General features: G+C 35.4%; 1 protein-coding gene across 1 annotated transcript; it reads left to right on the forward strand.

Annotated features, from left to right (window-relative positions):
- The first annotated feature begins 1,122 nt into the window (after positions 1-1,122).
- Positions 1,123-10,121, forward strand: LOC108905253 (hexosaminidase D-like). Its single transcript, XM_018708054.1, has 9 exons — positions 1,123-1,178; positions 1,238-1,292; positions 1,482-1,647; positions 1,740-1,960; positions 4,247-4,430; positions 4,694-5,072; positions 7,104-7,277; positions 7,331-7,417; positions 9,674-10,121. The coding sequence occupies exons 1-9, from the start codon at positions 1,150-1,152 to the stop codon at positions 9,870-9,872; spliced, it is 1,494 nt and encodes a 497-aa protein (XP_018563570.1). The 5' UTR covers positions 1,123-1,149; the 3' UTR covers positions 9,873-10,121.
- Positions 10,122-17,637: the final 7,516 nt, after the last annotated feature.

The following is a 17,637-nucleotide window of genomic DNA, read 5'->3' on the forward strand; positions in this document are numbered from 1 at the left end:
GTGCAAAATGAAAATTTGCTTTTTTTTTTTAATCTGGATTGCAAAATTATTATGCAAAATCTATCGAACCGATTTTGATAAAATTTGGTGAGATGATTCTACATAACATGAAGTTTTCTTGAGCCAAGTATAAAGGTCCTACACCCAATTTTAATCCACCAAAAAAAATTTCCTAAAAAGTATTGTTTTTTAACCCCATTTTTGTGATTTTTTCGATTTTTACCAGAATAATCATGATTCATTCGATTTGTAACCAGTCATGTATTGTAAAAAATGTAATTACAAACATTTTTTTCCTCTTTCATTTTCGCCTAAAATCAACTCTTAAAAAGATACATAATGAAATTGGGAGAAAAATATGACATTTTTTCAATTTCTTTAACATATTGTGTCGCCAAAAGTTAAGCCCACGTTTTTTTTATGCGCATAGAAAAGTTTTCATTTCTAGTGATATTTGAAAGCCAAAAAGCCAAAAATCTCCGTGGATATACGATTCACCCAAATATGGCTTTTTGAAACAGATACCGTCTGGACTACTATACCTAGCAGTGTAAATAACTAATGTTCTACCATCGTCAGGCATTTATACAAATGTCTGCATTATAAATTTATGAAATTTGAGATACTAGAGCTACAAATAATTGGTAGAATGACCAAATGAATCATTGCACCTGGTTCTACAAATGCATCCAGAAAAGCATTATAAATAAAAAAAATTCAATCAGATCTTCCATATCCCAAAAAAAAAAATAGAGGTTCTTAATGAGACCCACTGCATTAGCCATTAGTTCATGATATCTGACAAAATTGCGAAGTATACCTATTCTTGAACATAAAGTAATAAAATATACCCATGTGAAATTAAAGAGACACCTGAATATACATATTTAACTAGTTACTTGCACACATTTGCAAATGATTAGTGAATAATGCAACTAACATAAAGTAAAATTTAATTACTTTAAGTCAAAATTAATAAGTACTACCTTCTACTAAAATAAATATTCTGACCTTTCAAAGTTCAAATCCAAATTGCAGGTTCAAATTTAAAGAGGTTTCTTCTGTTCATGCGCGGTGCATTTTTGTTGACATTACACCTTTTGACAAGTAAAGGTTTTGTGTTTGTGATTGTGAGAGTGAGGTTATAAAATGGATAATTTGACGTTTGGTACACAAAGGTAATTGAGTTCGTTTTATTTGTTTAAAATTTACTAATTCGATTCCTGTTTCCATCCAGATTGGTGCATTTGGATCTGAAAGGCGCTCCGCCCAAGATAACTTTTTTCGAAAAGGTGAGATAACTGTTACCTAATCCAAAAATGGGTAACCTACTTTATTAGTCAAAACAAAAACAAATCATTTGTTTTGACTGCTTATGACGCAACCGTTTATTTACGTTAATATTTACCAGGATTTTCTGATTATGTTTCATAATTATTAATAACTTTATCATACACTTTTGATTTAAATTTGTTTTCTAGTTTTTTCCTTTCATAAAGGATTGTGGGGCTACTGGTATTTTACTAGAATGGGAAGATACATTTCCGTTTACGAAAGAGTTAATACAGATAGGGGGCCTGTCCAACAGTGCCCAAGTGAGTGGTGCACCTTACTCTTTAGAAGAGGCTCGACAACTACTTGATTTAGGTAAAACTGATTATGACCGCAAAAAAGTATTATAAACATATTTAGTAACTTTGAAAATGATTCTTTTATGGTAAGTAAATTCATTGTTTTAGCCTCAGATTGTGATTTAACAGTGATACCTTTAGTACAAACGTTTGGACACATGGAATTTGTTTTAAAACATGAGCAATGGCGGAGTTTGCGAGAAGTGGAGGCATATCCCAGTTCCATGTGTCCTAGTAATAGTGAGACCATGCCACTCGTTAGGAGGTTGGTGAAACAAATTGTTGCATTCCATCCCAATATAACCCACCTTCATATTGGAGGCGATGAGGTAACTTATTCTCTAAATGTTTTTATGCACATACCTTTTTAATAAAACAGAAAATATGCCTACTGTCCTCTCGCATTTTTGGAGTAGGTAATGTTTGGGATTAGAATGAGGGTTAGAGCATTATTATTATATAAACTTTCTGATTTTTATATTGGTTTTATTAAGAAAGATAAGAGGTTATTAGTAATTTTTTTAAACTTTTTAGCGTAGTTAACACCTACGAGCCCAGGCTCATAATAGTTCGGCCGGCCAACATTTTCAACTAAATTAATAATGTATGAATTATGCAGAAATAATGAAATATTTCTGAAAATCCTTTTAACTACAGTAAAATATAAACTTTTTAGTTACAAAAATGAACATTTTATTCAATACATATATCGACTAATGGTTACACAATAGAAAACTTTATCCGTCTCAGGGGTCATAAAAGTTCGGCTACTCTTTAATATTGAGTTACATCGCCTTTGTTCTTAATAACTGCTTTAATTCTGCTAGACATTGTATTTACTAACAAAGCACATTCTTCTGGTAGAATATTATCCCAAATATTCAGTAGTGTGGCTTTTAATTCAGGCACTGAACGTGCTGGATGTTTCCGANCCGTTTTCTTTGTGTCCGATGAAGATAAATTTTCAAAAGTTATACATCGTTTTGCAAGGAGAGTGAAAAATTCTTTTAAGTGTGGGAGGTTCTGTTGAACGTTTTTCTAACTCGTATGCTTTACGTGTATCAAAATCTAGTTTTTGACAAGCTATAGATAAGTAATATATAGATCCCACTCTTGTACTCAGTCCTTCGTTCAGGATGCAATTATTAAATAACAATAAAAACAAACATATATTTCGTGTTTTGTGGAATTTAATTTTCTTTTTACAAAACATTGTTAAAAAACTATCGGTATAAATGGGTAGTCGCAGTAATCCCTCTGTATATTTTAGGATATTTAAGAAAATCTCAATCGTAATATTTTTTTTCCAGGTTTCCTTAAGTACTACACCAGATACCTAAACGGATTACGAACAAATCCCCGGGATGACGCTCTAATGTGACGATAGCAAGGAGGATCGTGAGGCCGCTGAAAAATCTAAGGTTAGTGTTGAAATTTTTGATTTATATATCCATTTGATTGATTAAATATAAACGTAATAAATTTATCCAAAAAGGCCCATTTCGCAGTGACGGGATTTTTTATAACTATTGGTCCTAATTTTCCAATTCTTTTGAATTTTTTGTCTTCGAAGTCTTCGTTGTGAAGATACAAGGTGTTGAAGTTTAAATAGTCTAAATATATTTTAAATAAACAAATACGTATATTCAAACGGGTAGATTTGTCTTATAAGCCTCGCGCAATATTGCACATTACTGGTACCGTCAACGTCAAATCAAAATCTCTAAATCATAACGTCTACGTTCGAGATAACGCAATCGCTGATTTGTTGGATAAATCTCAGGTTACACTCAAAGTTACACCAATCACCAGCCGCTAAAACCTAATTACTATTCCAGACGAAGTTACTGGTCACGGGGTTTATAATCATTCATGATCGAAGGTCTTGTTTGTAATTTCACAATACATATAGAGGTTGTCCCGATAAAACATGCAGGGTGTTCGTATTTAATTTTGTTAATAAAACTGTACCGCCTCAAACGTTGCCTTGGAAATATATTTCATCGGTAGTTTCCTTGGGTTTTAGACCATTTAACCTTAGTACGATTTAGCTTTTTTAAATTTATTTATTTATTTATTTATACTGCATACATACAGACAAAGGGACAGTCCAATTACAGGTATACAGTTGAGAAATGTTAGCTAATATAAAAAACAAGTTAAAAATAATGTATAAACAACCAGACACATGCAAAATACAATGTAAAAAGAGAACAAAGAAAGAAAACAAAAAAATTTCAGTTAAAATGTACATAAAACACCCAATTTAGTAAATTGATAGTCTATACTTACTTTATTACAAGTGAGGTAGTTTTAAGGAAATCTTTCATCATTTTGGTCGAATTTGTAATTTATTCAAGTATTTAATTAAAAACGTTGGCCGGCCCAACTATTATGAGCCTGGGCTCGTACATCCTATTCAACTTTATTTTAGTTTTTTAAATATTTTTAGGTGTGTGCGTGTACAAAATATGTCCCATTGAAATTAAATTAATTGATAAGAAACGGTTTGGTTATGATAAATGTGACATTTTAATTTTTGCCTCAGCCTAAAATTTTTTGTCATTCACATCTATTTTTAAGATAATTTTGTTTATTAAGAGATTTTTCTCCAGATCTGGCATATGGGACTATGCCCTGCCTGCCAAAAAAGAGTACAAACAACTAAATACGGTAGAGCTGGTCTGTACCTTGATCATGTTACTGAACTAGCTCAATACATCAAAGATAATTATCCAAATCTCAAGATTATCATTTGGGATGACATGTTAAGAAATATCGACTTACATATTTTACAAGGTAAGTATGTCTCACTTTTCGCTATTCTATGTTTAATTTCCAATTTTTTTTTTTTAAACTTCATTTCAAAATTGGCAGCATTCAAAATAGGCCCTATTTTCACAGTTATTTCTCTTGTGAACAGCGCTTTAGATTATGATTATATATTTTTTTATGAAATGTAGATTTTTTGTTCTTGACGCAAATGTAGAAATTTTGATCAAAATTTCAATTTTGATGACGCTGAAAACATGCTCAACTTTTCAGCTAGTTCTTTCTTGCAGATTATTATGTAGGAAACCTAGTAGAACCAATGATCTGGCATTACAATTCTACAGAAACATTTCAACTAGGTGGTTTGTTGTGGGAGAAATACAGTAACATTTTTTCCAACATCTGGGGTGCGACTGCATTCAAAGGGGCAACCAGTAGCTGCCAATTGATCCCCGTAACTAAATATCACATAAGTAATCACGAGGCTTGGCTGACGGAATTGGGTGTACATGCTGGGAAGATATTGAACTTCCGTGGCATTGCTTTGACGGGGTGGTCGAGATTTGACCACTATGCAACGTTGTGTGAGCTATTGCCGTGTGGCATTCCCTCTCTGTGTTTGTGTCTGAAGACTTGGTTGGCTGGTGGATATTCGCATGATATACAAGAGTAAGTGTTACACATCACTAAAATACATTTTATTCAAAATATTTGAGAAATATAATAAATATCAACTTCTTCAAAATTGCACGTCCTAAGCCTGCTATGATTTTCTTAGGTGCCAATGTGTTTCGTAAAAAGTTTCACATTAAAAATAATTTTTTTTTGGTCTTAAATCTAATGTGAGTGCCGTTTATGCGGGAATAGAGAACAAAAAAAGAAATTAATCATCGCATATGGCGGTTTTATTGTTTTTCAAAATATTCTCCTTGAAGATCAATATGCTCTTGCATGCCCTTGACCCAATTTTCTAACCACTTTTTCCATTCTGATTGAAGTACATCCAAAACATGCATTTTGAACATATCAACTGCTTTTTCTTCAGGCGTTGACCTTGTAATTTATTTTTGATGTGCAGAAATAAAAAAGTCATTGGGTGTCAAATCAGGGCCATACAGTGTAGGTATCAATTCGACTTTTTCAGTTCTCAAAAAGTCTCTTGTTTAATTTGATGTGTGAGAGCTCGCATTGGTGGAGATTGATGCGTCTTCAGCGGTTGGTTTCCCTTATTTTTCCGTAGACTTCTGGCAAACAAATGGTTGTGTGCCATTCAGAGTTGACCGTCTGTCGTTGCGCTAATGATACAGTTACTGAATGTCCGGTTTGTTCAAAAAAACAAGTCACCATTTGCTTAGTAGAATTGATTCGTGCACGAACAACTTTTGTTGGATTTGACTCATCTTGAAAGACCCATACAATTTATTGCTTTACTTTCGGATTCATACACATAAGCACCGTCAACGTATTTCATGAGCATTTCTTTTTGAGCAATCGACAAGCCTTTTTTTGAGAGTTTGTCAAATTAGTGGGATTCAACTCGAACAAATTTTTGTGACGACCAGATGTTCATGCAATATTAAATGCCCAAGGATGCGTCAATCTCACAATAAGTCACATGATGATCTTGCAATATCAGCATCAGCACAGCATCAATGTTTTATGGATCAACAACACATTTTGGTCGTACTTTACGAAATTCATCAGTGAGCGACCCGTGGCCACGATTGAATTTCGTATACCACCGATATATAGTAATTTTGATGGTGCTTCATCGCCAAAAAGTCGAATTAAGTTCATCGATATACTGTTGTTGAGGTAATCCACGTCGAAAGTGGTAAAGAATAATCGCATAGAAATGTTCACGACTTAATTCAATTTCTTGGCTGAGACGAATTTTTCAAGTCACTGTAAATAACACAAATAGTACCTGTATGTCCCACATTCGGCGTATGTATACTGACAAAAAGTCGAACTTTACGATAGAGACGTTGGTTGTCAAATGGCAGCATCAGGATTGTCTATTCCCAAAATATAAAAGGCATCTCTTGTAGTGTTAAACTATGCCTTAATTGTGCCATCTATTAATAGGAAGTTCAACTAAAATCACATACTATTCTTTTCCTTTTATTTATTAATAGTGAAACACACAGGAGTTACTTAAACAAAAAGTTTTCTATAGTCTATTATGTCATAAGTGGGTAACAATGGCATATAACTCGAATCAAGTTTTTTAAAATCTAATAAAAATTTTTGTAAAGGAATTGCTATGGATTAAAGTGCATTGTCATGTATTATTAAAAGTATTAAAAGGCATTACTCTGAAATTTAAGGATATGCATATTTTTTAATATTTCAATTGCTTTTTAATGAGATTTTTTTGTACATTTGTACCTACTTTGCATGAAGAATTTGCATTTTATATTGCACAATTAATCTTTGATGGTGAAAAAGGCAATTTGCTAACCTTTGTCGAATAAAGTCATGTTACTGGAATTCGGATAAAAAAATTTTGAACAAGTTGCAGTTGCCAGAATACGTATTCTAAGAATCTATGAACTTTATTTTTATGTACTATGTTAATGACCTGTACACCTATAAATCGGGACACTATGTGTGTATTACAAACCAAAATATTGCAATACCTATTTGCTTATTTACATTAAAACAGAGACTTATCGAATAATCTATAAAAAATTTCAGCTCAGTTGGTAAAATGTTGGGATACAATGACACGTTTCCACATCCCGATTATATGTACTTAAGACCACCATTGCCGCTTCCCCAACTGACATTTCCTGGTTGGCAGGTCCTGGTTGGCTTCGAATGGCTAGCTAACTTAAGAACTCGGTACAAAAATATAGTAAACAGTGATCAGTAAGTGTTACAATTGAGTTTAGTACTTAATATTCCTTTTTACCAATTTTTAGGATGCAAACGTGGTTCAATCTGTGGCAGGTTTCAAATAACTACACAAATCCTATGCAGATCAACACTATTTTGCCAGTTATTGCAGAGTAAGTAGTAAGTTGAGTGTCGTTGACAATTAAGGCTGATTCGTATTAAGCACTTAGGTCACAGTTCACTCCCACTAAGGAATTTTGTACAGTATACATAGTGGATGCTCAAGTACGAAGCATATCCACAAAGAAAGAGTACTCAATTTGTTTAAAATCGAAATGGCAGTATATTTATGGAAAATTACATATTCAGAAAGCTACATGAAAAATTTTTTGACATAGTCACTTTGAGTGATGAGCTTTCTGATACCTTCGTCAAAAAAATCTCTCGTCGCCTCTCAGGCCCATTGTTCCATGGCACTGTGGACTTCATTGTCAGTAGAAAACCTTTTTCCACCCATAAACACCTTCAGAGAAGAAAAAGAATGAAAATCAGAAGGTGCTAGGTCAGGACTGTGAGCGGGGTGGTTCATGATGTTCCAACCGAATGAATCCAAAAGTTTCTTTGTGGCTTAGCTGTGTAGGGACGTGCATTGCCATGCAACCAGCACACTCCCATCATTAACACGCCCCTTCTTTTATTCTGTATTACCCTCCGTAGTGTTTTCAGGGTTTCACACTACCACGCAGTATTAATTGTTTCCCCCGTTAGCAAATGTCAATGAGAAAAACCCCTAAACACGGTTGCCATGGTTTTTCGGGCCAAAATAAATGTTCAATTTTTTCACTGATAGTGAAGACGGATGTTGCCACTGCATTGATTGTCTTTTCGTATCAGGGGTGTAGTGGGCCACCCATGTTTTATCGCCAGTAACAATACAGTCAAGTAATTGAAGCGTTCGAGAAATTCCGTGGAAATGCGATTCTTTTGGCGTTATGTTGATCCGTGAGCTGTTTTGGTACCCGCCTCACACACAATCAATAACCAACAGTTTTAGTCACGATTTTATGCATAAGAGATCTGGACATTTGTAGAAACACTGCGTTCATCTCATCCAAAGTCAATCAACGATCGCCACAAAGCATTCCTTCAATTTTGTTCACCATCTCATCAGTCATGATTGAGGGACGCAAACTCCTTTGTTCATCATGAACATTCTGCCAGATTTATACTCACGACACTACTTGTACACATTAGCACGTTTTATCACACCATCCCCATAAAAAGTATTGATTTCTTTAAAAATCTGGAATGGCGCCTTTCTCTTCGCAAGATGAAATAGTAGTACACTCCACATCTCGCAGCTGGTTGGATTCGGAATAATGGAACTCATTTTTCAACACACCATTACAACAGCTGTTCTCAACAGACTGCCAACCGTGTCGAAACCAAAATCCACAGCATCAGAATCTCTTACTTTGTGGATATGCCTCATAATGCGCACTTTCAGTGCATTCTAGTGCAAATTGTATCCGGAGCTAGACATTGGAGGTGTATATAAACATTTTTCGAATTGATTTAGCCATAATTTCAATATGTTTGGATGATAAATATGCAAAATAGGAAAAAGGAAGAAAACGGTATTTAAAAGGAACATAAAACTGTGGGAGAATTTTTTACTATATATGAATAATTTACGGATGACGAAACGAAGTTCTTCCAGTATTTTCCTGACAAAACATACATTTCTCTATATTTTCATCGAACTTGACAAAAAAAATATTACATTGCGAGAGGTTATCACACTATTGGAAAAGTTATTTGTTTACTAAAGTAAGCGCTGAAATTATTGGAGATGGAGTGTACAATTAATTGGATTCTAATACAGTCTAATTAATTACAGAGGCCCACAAACAAAAATTGAATAGTCCTTTTTCCCAGACTAGTGACCTTTATGTTTTTGGGGTCTCTGATCACAATCCCGGTGTCCATATGAGCCCATCACGAGATCAAGGTCAAATGAAGGTCAAACACATTAACTTGAATGATACAATTTTTTTCACCCCGGATTTTGAAAGAGTGGAAAATTGTATGTCCGAACCTAGTCTGTGAAAAAGAACTTTTCGATTTCTATTTGTGGGCCTGTGTTATTATTTTCTTCAATTAATTTTTCATCCATCCTGATGATCGTTTTTATATACAAATAGGCAGAATAATATTAAATAATAGCCAATTATGACTTTCCTCTGACCGGCACTTGCTCACACTGATACGACGGACTGCTCAGAGTTTGTTCAAAAGATTGTGGCTAAACAAAGGCTGCGGTCCAAGACTGTAATAATAATTGTTTGTCAACAAATGAATTTATTAATTGTATGTATGTATTATTTCACAGATCAGCCACATTTCTGTATTATATTCGCTTTTTTTAGCATATTGATAGAGGTAACTTCAGTAGAAAACTACCTAAAAGGAAACCTGGATCATTTTTTTTACCAGCACACTATAGAAGAGCTCATGGGAACCCTGCTAATACCGATAAAACAACACCTGAAGCAAATAAAGGCTGATTGTGAGACGCAGCTCTCTCTAGGCTGCCGAGTAAGGGGCTACAAGCGATTGAGCCTTTAATTATATTATTTGATCTGCCATGCTCACAGAGAGGGGCCCATCATAATAAGACTAATGAGTTTAGATTTGTAACTAATTTATTGCTCGTTTCATTTCCAAGTCCTTTTCTTTTCAATAAACGCTTGGGGATAGCCTTTTTCTTTATTGTGGCAGGCGTTGCTAAGTCATTTGATTTTTCATACTTGAAATGTTTGCACATTGTGATATCACATGATAAGATATTTTATTCATATAAGTATATATTTATATTAAAAGTATTATTTAAATAAAATTTTTAGATTGTCTATAAAATAGGATTGTTTTATTTCCTAACCTCCAATTTTTTTTTACGTTATCGGGAGTGAGGAACAGAACAGTGTTAATGAGTATATAACAGTGTTAAGAACATGGATAGTTACTACATTGAAAATGGAATATAAATGAGGAGGGTGTGCTGACAAACGAGGGAGAATGATTGTCACATCGGAGTGCTCGTAGTTATATTTATTTGGGCAATAATCCCCAAATATACGTACGTTTAATGTTTGACTAATTTGTTTATTTATTTATTTATTTAAAAATAACTTCTACAGATTTTTCCCAATTACAGAACAAGAGCATGTAAAATGGAAATAAAATAGCATACTATGATAAAAAAAAAAAGATAAAACATAAAAAACAATCTAACAGAAACTAATAAAACTAATGTTTAAAATATTATTTGATTTAAGACTACTAAGTCTGCAACTAAAAATACTGTTAAATACTTGAAAAATCACTCATGTTTCGATTGCAGCACCAGAAATCGTTCGTATGAAGCCTGCCGCCACAAACGTCCAGTCGGCATCAGTAGAAAATCGAAAATTTCACGTATGTTCCGAAACCACCCCCCGAAACTGTTTACGAAACTGCATATCAGTCTAAACACCCTTAGCCAGAACAGATGACATCTAAAGAACCCGGTGCTGTTGCCAGAGGAACGCCGAAGATCGTAGCAAGATGTACATATATAAAAAATCGACTCGTTTTCAAATTTTTCTGTAAAACGCCAAGAATGCTACTAAATTTGAGCTGAGCCACAACACCAAGCTGCCTTATATGTCTATGTACATGATCACCTCCAGTTATAGAATTACTTTTCACTTCCTCCTGTTCCCGGGCTAGGCTCTGTAGGGGCGGACTCTAAAGTCGTTACAAACGAAACAGCTCCTGACACGTTCTATATAGTGGCCTCTGTAGATAGTCCCATCCAATGCTTCCGAACCTCTCGCCGTTCTTCACTGCTGACATCTTCAATAGTAACTCTGCAGGTGTGTTTCGCCGTGTAGACATGATCTCGAAATATAATCTTACCTTTAAGGAGAGAATTAGGCGGTCGCGGTCCCGTCGCATTGCGATCCGTTCTGGGCCATAGAAAAAGGATATTTTATATATGTATAATCCTCTTTCTATGTTCTGGGCTGAGCTGATCGCGGTATTTTACAAAATCAGTCGCATTTGGCAATTGCACACAATCCTGCTTGCGCTCTGCTTTAAATAGTTGCGGTATTGTTTTAGTAGAGTATGCTCGTCTCGATATGGCATCGCGGTCTCCCGCGATTATTTGGAAAAGATCGGAGAACGCGATATGAGCGAGACGAGCTCGGGAACGTCTATGGTAGGAGTATATTCGATGGAATGTATTAAATCATTATATCGGTCGATAGCCGCACGGGTTAAGGAGTCAGTACTTAAATCGTGTGCAAATTTCTGCCCGGGTTCGATTCCCGCGGCCGGTAGACCGTAGATTAGCTATGCTTGTACGGAGGATTGGCACCCTCTGTGCAGGTATGGTAGGGTGGAAGAATGTTGGCTTGGCTCAATGTGAGAGATTGACACCGGTTGGCATTTGACCACCCCCCTCCAGGTTTCCCTCATTCCTGCACTGAATGGTAGTTAGGGCCTGTTGCAAATGCGGCCTGCCTAATAATAATATGCCGCCTCCTCTCCCGCACAAGTCTCCGACTTATGGGCTAATTCTCGTAGTTAGAATGAGGAGTAGAGATATCATTATATTATTATTATTGCCTGTCAAGGGATCCAGTACCATACGTTTTTAAAGGTTTTAGACATTGAATAATTTCTTTATACATTATGAAGGGACGAAAGGATCAGTTCGCGTCTGGCACCTTTGTTCATACAAAAATTCCTTTATTCTCATAAACTATTTATTTTAAATGTAATTTATTATAAATCCAATTTGTTTTTAATTTCCACATGTTACTACATTTTACCTCTGTACGCGCCACTGTTGTTTACTTGTTTTTTGGAAGCGCTCTCTGTTTTACGATCAAGCTCGCCAAGTTAGTATTTGACATATAACCGACCACTTCGTACACTCGATGCACCTGGGCGACTATATACAGCTACTACCAGAACACAGTACGTAGTATGCAGCGGTATTTCAGATTTAACATTCAATTTCATTGTAAATTTGAAATGGTTCATCTTACGCCTCCTAAAAATGATGACACGATTTTCCTTTAATAAAAGACCGACAACTTTTTGCTCTACTTTGCATCGAATACGATCCTACTATAGTGCGAATACATACATTATAAAACATAGGAAGGAATCCACCGCGCGCGATCGAGACTAGCACGGTCCGCGATGCGACGGGACCGTGGCACTGTTGCCTAAACAAAAGATAAATTGCAAACGATCTAATGGGTAAAACAATGATCAATCGACAAGTACAATCCTATATGCACCTAATAAACGAATTACGGCTGGAACTTCACGATTATAAGCAGAATTATCTGCGTATGGACGAAAGTATACATACTATACACGAAATTGCTTGAACTTGTTTCTCCATTAATTAAAAACAAGATACTATAATGAGGTTAGCAGTGACTCCCTATGAATGACTAAGTACTACTTTGAGATATTTAGCAACAGGAAGAAACTATGAAGATTTAAAATCCTCAGTCCGTATCTCGGCTAAAGCTTTGGGTAAAATAAACCCGAAACTCTCGGCCTGTCTGTACTCACTCTTCAGGCATACACCTTCGGACTTGTATAAGCGAAAAACGTAGCCGAAAGCAAAATTTCAAGTGCCGGCAGTTTTTCCGGCCAATATACCCACTAACGTTACGATTTGCCTTCCGGTTTGAAAACCAGAAGGCCTGCCTTTCGGTAAACTGCATCTTGTGTGCCGGCCTATAGATTTCTGCTCCACCCACCTAGGCCTGGGCAATACAGTGGTTTGAGTGGGGCGAGTGCGTTACCGTTCTCAAAAACGGTGAAATGACGTGAAAATGTCACACGAAAAATGTACAAAAAATAAAACAATGACAAAAGGCTCAGATGAAAACATCATCAGTTACAACAAAAAGACTGTATTTTACTTTTGAAAATGTCTGGTCTAGATTCCAAGCTTCTAAACTAAGCTATTATACAGGGTGGTCCGAATTTTATGCAGGAAACTTCGAGGGCATATAGATCTCTTTAAAATAATAGGTGTTTGCCTTATAAACATAGGTCTGGAACGGCCTCGTTTTAGAGATACAGGGTGTTGAAGTTGTTAAAAAAATTTGATTTTTTGTTTATATCTCCGGAATCTATTAACCGATCTTAATAAAATTTGGTACAGATAATGTATGACAGTAGGCCTTACATTTCCTAAAATATGAGCTCTAAAGGTTCAACCAGTGGTGTACAACTGGACAGGGGCCGCCCTCTTTTTATAAAAAAAACTACGCCACTGTATTTTTTGCAAGTTATTGTAACGGATTTATATTCTAATGCACTAAATACGTAAAAAAGGTAACTTGAAATTTTTCCCTAAGATTCACCGTTCTCAAGTTATTCATACAAATACAAACCCCTTGTGNCTACAAAAATTCCTTTATTCTCATAAACTATTTATTTTAAATGTAATTTATTATAAATCCAATTTGTTTCCTAAATTCCACATATGTACTACATTTTACCTCTGTACGCGCCACTGTTGTTTACTTGTTTTTTGGAGGCGCTCTCTGTTTTACGATCAAGCTCGCCAGGTTAGTATTTGACATATAACCGACCACTTCGTACACTCGATGCACCTGGGCGACTATGTACAGCTACTACCAGAACACAGTACGTAGTATGCAGCGGTATTTCAGATTTAACATTCAATTTCATTTTAAATTTGAAATGCGGTTCATCTTACGACGCCTCCTAAAAATGATGACACGATTTTCCTTTGATAAAAGACCGACAACTTTTTGCTCTACTTTGCATCGAATACGATCCTACTATAGTGCGAATACATACATTATAAAACATAGGAAGGAATCCACCGCGCGCGATCGAGACTAGCACGGTCCGCGATGCGACGGGACCGTGGCACTGTTGCCTAAACAAAAGATAAATTGCAAACGATCTAATGGGTAAAACAATGATCAATCGACAAGTACAATCCTATATGCACCTAATAAACGAATTACGGCTGGAACTTCACGATTATAAGCAGAATTATCTGCGTATGGACGAAAGTATACATACTATACACGAAATTGCTTGAACTTGTTTCTCCATTAATTAAAAACAAGATACTATAATGAGGTTAGCAGTGACTCCCTATGAATGACTAAGTACTACTTTGAGATATTTAGCAACAGGAAGAAACTATGAAGATTTAAAATCCTCAGTCCGTATCTCGGCTAAAGCTTTGGGTAAAATAAACCCGAAACTCTCGGCCTGTCTGTACTCACTCTTCAGGCATACACCTTCGGACTTGTATAAGCGAAAAACGTAGCCGAAAGCAAAATTTCAAGTGCCGGCAGTTTTTCCGGCCAATATACCCACTAACGTTACGATTTGCCTTCCGGTTTGAAAACCAGAAGGCCTGCCTTTCGGTAAACTGCATCTTGTGTGCCGGCCTATAGATTTCTGCTCCACCCACCTAGGCCTGGGCAATACAGTGGTTTGAGTGGGGCGAGTGCGTTACCGTTCTCAAAAACGGTGAAATGACGTGAAAATGTCACACGAAAAATGTACAAAAAATAAAACAATGACAAAAGGCTCAGATGAAAACATCATCAGTTACAACAAAAAGACTGTATTTTACTTTTGAAAATGTAGGTATGGTCTAGATTCCAAGCTTCTAAACTAAGCTATAACCGCAATGGAAAGAGAGGCCAATCAACACCCAGTCCACGATGAGTATGGTGCATTGTTCGCGGATTACTCAGTAACCTAATTTCTTTAGATGTTATAAACTCTATTGCGATACCGAACAAGTGAGGCACGTTCAAGTTTGTTTCTAATAAAAAACATATATGTATAATCCAATAAAGTTGTGCTCGGCTTATATAGGGGTCGCAAAAAAAATTCCAAACAGGATGATTTTTTCAGGGTTTCTTGGGGACTGCCTCCTGAGTATCCAACCAAAAGATCACACTCGAACTCCTGGTACGAATTGCGCCATAAGGGTGGTTTCCCAAACATTTTTTTAGAGCAAATAAAAATTTGAGAGGATCATATTCTGAATAACTTTTCCATATATTTTTTTTTGTAGGTATGTCTAATACTTGACGAGTTACTACGCATTATGTGTCAAAAATTGGGCACGTCGGGCCGCAAGGGTGGTCTTGTAAATATGTTTTTACAAAAAAAATATCTTCATAAAAGTTGTAGATCAAATTTTGAAAAATTTTTCCTTATAAAAATTTTTGTGCCAGTGAATTATGCTGCTCTGCTCGCATAGTCCCCCCACTCTACACTCTTTGCCTCAAATCAATTTTGATTGCTATTGTACAGTACCTACGTTGTTTTGCCGTAAACTCATTTCAACTTTTGAGCTTTCGATCATATCTCGATGATGATTTATCGTATCCACAAGATCAAAAATAGATTTTGTTCGTCAATCCTTTCTCTATTTGATCCTATAATTATATTCGAAGAATATGCAAATACTGTAGCTCCAGCTCTAAATATTTATAAGTATTTTTTCGAAGAAATTTTGAAAAAATTCTAATTGTTGCTAAAATGGATAAAATCGAAAATTTTACATAATATTTAGAACTACTTCCAATAAAAATTAGCGTTACTATATGAAACATCCATACAACCTAGACTTTTAAAACAGATATCGACTGGACTATAATGGATTCACTATTGGTTACACTATAACTGTAAAGTACTCTCAAGGGATTCGCCAGTAGTGTTTGATTATTTTGCCCATAAAATGATGCTACGTATGAAAGGTTTTTATCTGCGAATTAAATACATTACCGATGAAGCCCGAATACTTCCGTACATGTTTTATCTCCATGTGGTTTATGTTAGTGACGTTACGTATAAATCATATAATAGCCATTTTGGGCATTTTGTAAACATTGTTGCCGTTAGCTGTANTATAGGGGTCGCAAAAAAAATTCCAAACAGGATGATTTTTTCAGGGTTTCTTGGGGACTGCCTCCTGAGTATCCAACCAAAAGATCACACTCGAACTCCTGGTACGAATTGCGCCATAAGGGTGGTTTCCCAAACATTTTTTTAGAGCAAATAAAAATTTGAGAGGATCAAATTCTGAATAACTTTTCCATATATTTTTTTTTGTAGGTATGTCTAATACTTGACGAGTTACTACGCATTATGTGTCAAAAATTGGGCACGTCGCGCCGCAAGGGTGGTCTTGTAAATATGTTTTTACAAAAAAATACCTTCATAAAAGTTGTAGACCAAATTTTGAAAAATTTTTCCCTATAAAAATTTTTGTGCCAGTGAATTATGCTGCTCTGCTCGCATAGTCCCCCCACTCTACACTCTTTGCCTCAAATCAATTTTGATCGCTATTGTACAGTACCTACGTTGTTTTGCCGTAAACTCATTTCAACTTTGAGCTTTCGATCATATCTCGATGATGATTTATCGTATCCACAAGATCAAAAATAGATTTTGTTCGTCAATCCTTCCTCTATTTGATCCTATAATTATATTCGAAGAATATGCAAATACTGTAGCTCCAGCTCTAAATATTTATAAGTATTTTTTCGAAGAAATTTTGAAAAAATTCTAATTGTTGCTAAAATGGATAAAATCGAAAATTTTACATAATATTTAGAACTACTTCCAATAAAAATTAGTGTTACTATATGAAACATCCATACAACCTAGACTTTTAAAACAGATACCGACTGGACTATAATGGATTCACTATTGGTTACACTATAACTGTAAAGTACTCTCAAGGGATTCACCAGTATCAATGCTACCAACTTGTCTTTACTGTCAACTGATGCATTTCACAATAACTAAACCAGTAGACAATCAGAGTTTACATATACACAGCAAAAGAAAATTATGAATTAATAGTTGCAAGAGAACCGATAAACAAAGTTGTAATACCATACAAGAAAACAGAAATAGGTACACTCGACGCAAGATAAAGGTTTCCAACCTAAAAGGCATACTACTTCTCAAGGGGCGAGCCGGTGGACTATTAATAGGAATTTTGGGAGGCATCAATAATTAGGGGCGTGTCATATTTTTTTTTGTGTAGGCACGTGTGTAACGACACATAACAAAAAATTGCAGGCCTGAAGTATATGCATTATAAAAAGAGAAGAGTATACAGTGTGATGTCCTTGTGCACCTCACAACTTGTTAAGTACTCGATTAGAACTCATACAAACGGTGTTTCCAATATTAACATATATTTAAGAATATTGTACAAAAACCTTTTTAATTGACATTGATTAATATTAAATCAATAACTACCAAAAACAACGTATGCGCAGCCGCCATAATACTATAC

Source organism: Anoplophora glabripennis, unplaced genomic scaffold (assembly GCF_000390285.2).
Source record: "Anoplophora glabripennis isolate ALB-LARVAE unplaced genomic scaffold, Agla_2.0 scaffold172, whole genome shotgun sequence".
NCBI classification, from domain to species: Eukaryota; Metazoa; Arthropoda; class Insecta; order Coleoptera; family Cerambycidae; genus Anoplophora; species Anoplophora glabripennis.

What these genes read in the sequence shown, in the direction of transcription:
- LOC108905253 (XM_018708054.1), top strand. Translation starts at nt 1,150, where the DNA reads ATGGATAATTTGACGTTTGGTACACAAAG. An exon ending in TTGACGTTTGGTACACAAAG is followed by an intron (nt 1,179 to 1,237) that starts GTAATTGAGTTC and finishes GTTTCCATCCAG; the next exon opens with ATTGGTGCATTTGGATCTGA. An exon ending in ATTTTGCCAGTTATTGCAGA is followed by an intron (nt 7,418 to 9,673) that starts GTAAGTAGTAAG and finishes CGCTTTTTTTAG; the next exon opens with CATATTGATAGAGGTAACTT.